A 4,367-nucleotide genomic window follows, 5' to 3' on the forward strand; every position below is an offset into this window, starting at 1 on the left:
ACCCATCGTCTGCTTTGAGCTTTTCCCTGTGGCTGGAATGGATTTACACTCTCCATCAGCAAGCTTCTGCCCAGCACTCCATGTGACTACAGGGACAGCTGGCCAGCGAGGAAAGTGTAGTGAGAGAAAAATTAGCCAGAAAGGAGTCAAAGTTCATCAACACGGCAGCCTCTCTAATTGACTCGATAAGCCACTGGCGGGGATCAGCCAAACCTTTGGCGGGATCAGGTGGGTTCCACCCACCGCTGACAGCAGGCTTCGCCCTCTGTTTCCCACCCACCAAGCTAAAGACATGATGGCATTAAAATGCCTTTGCGGGGTTATTGCTACAATGGCTGTCTGTCCTGCATCTTCTGGGTCACCTTTAATCTTTTGATGAAGGAATTTCTTGAATAACTGTCATAAACAGGGCATATTTTATATGTTTTAACGCACATTCCCACACCAGGAAGAAAAAAAAAAGACCCCTGAACAGCATGGCTGTGGAGGAATTGACCTTAAATCCTGGCCTGTCATGGGTGTCCTTCCTTGTCACCTCCCCTTCCAGGCCTTCCGTGCAGGCGGCCAGCGTGGCCTTGGCAGACACCGGCCTGATCCCAGTGACCCTTCCTGCGGTGATTGACATGGGCAAAGCTCACACATATCTTGCTACAAATGTGGCTCACACACCCTATCACCCAGATCAGCTAACAGCGCCTAGATTAGTCCTGTGGAAGTCTTCCCATGGGCTCCAGGCCATTTGGCTTTTAGGTGATTGTAGTGAAGCACAGAGGTTTTAAACTATCCCTCCTGACCCATGTTCTTCCAGAAGTTCAGAAATTGGCTATATCAACCTTCTCATCGCCGTTACCATTTTCCCATCGTCTTTTGAGCTCCTTTTCATGATTCATTTGGCAAATTTAAAGAAACGTTTACTGGGCAGAGAACAAGGGCTCAGGAGGCCTGCGCTCTGATAGAAGTCCATTTTCTGGCCCAGCATCGCGACTGTAAAGTAGGAAGGAATCTTAGAGCTGTCTACCCAGGCAGGCTTAACCTGGGCCCTCAGGGGGCTTTGGATGCGTGTCATCATTTTTGAAATTCTGTGTAGAAATGTGTGTGTGTGTGTGTGTTTGTGTGTGCGTGTGTGTGCGCGCGCACAAGCGCACGTGCATTTTCTTAAGGAGAAGGTCCACAACGGACCCAAATTTCAAAGGGGTTTTGGTTCATATGCGGACAATAAAACCACAGGCTCCCAGTCCCTCAATGGACAGACGGGAGAGAGGAGCCTGCTTAAGTGACTATCTGCCCAACAACTTAGAGACACAGAAGGGACTAGAAAGAAGGTCCCCTGACTCTCAGTTCCATGTAATTTCCAGCCACCCCACACTTCCTGGTGTAGCCACATCACAGTCAACGCAACAAGAGGACCCATTTTTGTCTTTAAAGAAGAAAATAAATTTACTTAACTGCAATACATATATATAAAATCTCAGACACAGATACTATGCCATATCCCCAGCTTATAACTCAAATTAGACTTACGTTTGGCAAACTATCTAAACCTATGCCTTACTTGTGAACTATTTTCTTCTCAGCCACCCCACACTTCCTGGTGTTGGAGAAAAAGAAATCTTTTTACTGTAGCCACATCACAGTCAACACAATAAGAGGACCCATTTTTGTCTTTTAAGAAGAAAATAAATTTACTTAACTGCAATATATATATATCCTCAGACACCGATACTATGCCACATACCTAGCTTATAACTCAAATTAGACTTACGTTTGGCAAACTATCTAAACCTATGCCTTACTTGTGAACTATTTTCTTCTTGAAGATTCCATCTTTAGCCAATTATTAGAACCCCAGCCAATCATTTTACAGATTACGATCCTTCGGGTGGCCATAGAACTTACAGGACTATTTCAGGCCGAGACAGTGTTCAGTAGCAGGTTATAAGGACAGAAAAGTGAGGAGGACTGCAGAGGCAGAGAAAGCAGGTTCCTAGGGTTGGGGAGGGGGTGGAGGGGGCCGGGGAGCAGCCAAGGAAAGGTCCGGAAAGCCTACCTTCCCACACTCCCCCAGCCGCTCCTTCTCCAGCAGCTTCTGGGACTCCTTTTCCCAATAGGCCATCAGCGCCTCCCTGCTGAAATTCCCCGTGGGGGTCTTCTCCGTCAGACTCTTCTGTCGGAGCCCCACTGGCAGGTTGCGATCAGGTTCAATGTCCTCCAACTCCCTCTCCAGCTCCTTCAGCTCCTCGGCCGTCAGGGAAGCCAGGAGCTCGTCCTCGTCGATGGATTCATATTTGCTAAGTCCTCTCCTGTAGCCGAAGGTAGACATGGTCCCTGTTTGGTCAGACGCACAAGGAGCTTGAGGACCCGGGCATGCAAGGCAGCCAGGAGCAGGCGAGGCGGCCAGGGGCAGGCTGGCCAGCAACTGGTGCTGGGAGCGGCTGCGATAGCCTTTTAAGAGGGTGATACAAGCTGTGACAATGCGGCGGGGGTGAAGGCATGGGCTGTTTTAAGCATCAGACGTCAGCTAGACATTTGAACACAAAGAATGTCACATCAGTGGTGGATGGAGGTCTCAGAACCAGTGGGGATTATGCACACACTGGCCAGGGACAGATTTAGCTGCGCCTGATAGCTCCTGAGGACAGGCAGAGCGGTCTCCGACAGGGAGAGGCACAGGTTTTCACTTTGTATTCAAACCACAGGGGAATACAAGTTCATGTTGAAGTGACTGGCTGCCACCCCCGTGGCCATGAAAGGGGTCCTTTTAATCTGAGGGGTGCAGTAGTTGGTTATTCAGGTTCTTCTAAAAGCGCCGCGATGGGAACAGACAGCTATGCTCACAGAGCACTTTAGGTTTTTTATGGCATTGTGTAGTTTACAAAGCACTTTAATACAATTTCCCTAATCACAGCAAGTCCGGCGAGATGACGAACAGTGTCCTCCTTCACAGACTTTGGCAACCAAGGCTCTGAGAGATGAAGTGACAGATTGGGAGTCAGCCAGCCAGACTGCGAAGTGGCCCTCTCCACGGCGCAAAATGGCTCCCCTCTCCTCACCCCTGAGTGTTAGGAAACTCCTAGGTTTGCAAATAAAACTCCGAAAAGACAAACAATAATACTGGGTAGGATTTGTTTAGAACTGACACTGTGCCAGCCTAGTGTTAAGCGTTTTATATAGTTCATCTCATTTAATTCTACAGTTCTGTACGGTAACTATTATTCCCACATTTCACTAATATGGTCTCATAGAGGTCAAGTGACTAGCCCAGGGCCACAGAGCTAGCATTTGCACTCATATTTGTGTCTGGGCTGAAAACGGAAGAAAAGCTAATTTGAAATTATATATACATATACTCATCTTATGAATGTGATAAAATATATAGCTTTTGGGTTGTTTCCAGGTTTGGGTTATTATAAATAATGCTGCTGTAAGAACAATTATATGCAAGTGTTTATGTGGCCATATGTTTTCATTTCTCTTGGGTAGATAGGTATGTAGTTGTGGAATTGCTGAGTTACATGGTAAATTTACATTTAATTTTTCCAGAAACTGACAAACTATTTTCCCAAATGGCTGCACCAATTTACATTTTCATCAGCAATTGAAAAGAGTTCAAGTGTCCCCACATCCTAATTTGCTATTGCTTTTTTTCTGATTATAGCCATTTCAAGGGTATGAAATGGTATGTCATTATGGTTTTAACTTTCATTCCTCTAATAATTAATGATGTTGAGAATCATTTCATGTGTTCATTGTCTCTCTTATGTCTTCTTTGGTAAAATAATTATTCAGATTTTATTCTGATTTTAAAAATAGGTTGTCTCTTATTGGGACATATATTTTCCATATACTCTGGACTTTATCAGATATATGATTTGCAGATCATTTATCCCATTCTTTGGCTTGTCTATTCGTGTCTTTTGAAGAGCAAATGTTCTTAATTTTGATGAAGTTCTATTTATCAAATTTTTCTATTATTGCTTGAGTTTTTGGTGTCATAAGAAATCACTTCCTAGCTCAAAGTCAGAGAGAATTACTCCTATGTTTTCTCTTAAGAGTTTTATAGTGTTAGGTTATTATATTTAAGCTTGTTACCCATTTTGACTTAATATTTGCATATGTGTAAGATAGTAGTCTAAATTCATCATCTTGCATGCAAATATCCAGTTGTCTTAGCACTTAAAAAAATACTATTAAATTGCATTGGTGCCTTGGTGGAAAATTACTTGTCCACAAATGTAAGGGTTTCTTTCTGGACTTTCAAATCTGATCTATGAATCTGCATATATTTTCTATGCCAATACCACATGATAGCTCTGTTGTACATAGTGAAATTGCAAGTGTAAGTACTCCAACTTTTTTCTTTTGCAAAA

The 4,367-nt window shown here is 44.1% G+C and overlaps 1 protein-coding gene across 1 annotated transcript in view; it reads right to left on the reverse strand.

Annotated features, from left to right (window-relative positions):
* Nucleotides 1–2,431, reverse strand: part of LMOD2 (leiomodin 2 (cardiac)) — a 7,977-nt gene extending 5,546 nt beyond the window's left edge. The window contains exon 1 of the mRNA XM_005882517.2: nt 2,048–2,431. Coding sequence (XP_005882579.1) covers nt 2,048–2,320 — 273 coding nt within the window. The 5' untranslated portion in view covers nt 2,321–2,431. The remainder of the gene's footprint in view (nt 1–2,047) is intronic.
* Nucleotides 2,432–4,367: the final 1,936 nt, after the last annotated feature.

Source organism: Myotis brandtii, unplaced genomic scaffold (assembly GCF_000412655.1).
Source record: "Myotis brandtii unplaced genomic scaffold, ASM41265v1 scaffold726, whole genome shotgun sequence".
NCBI lineage: Eukaryota > Metazoa > Chordata > Mammalia > Chiroptera > Vespertilionidae > Myotis > Myotis brandtii.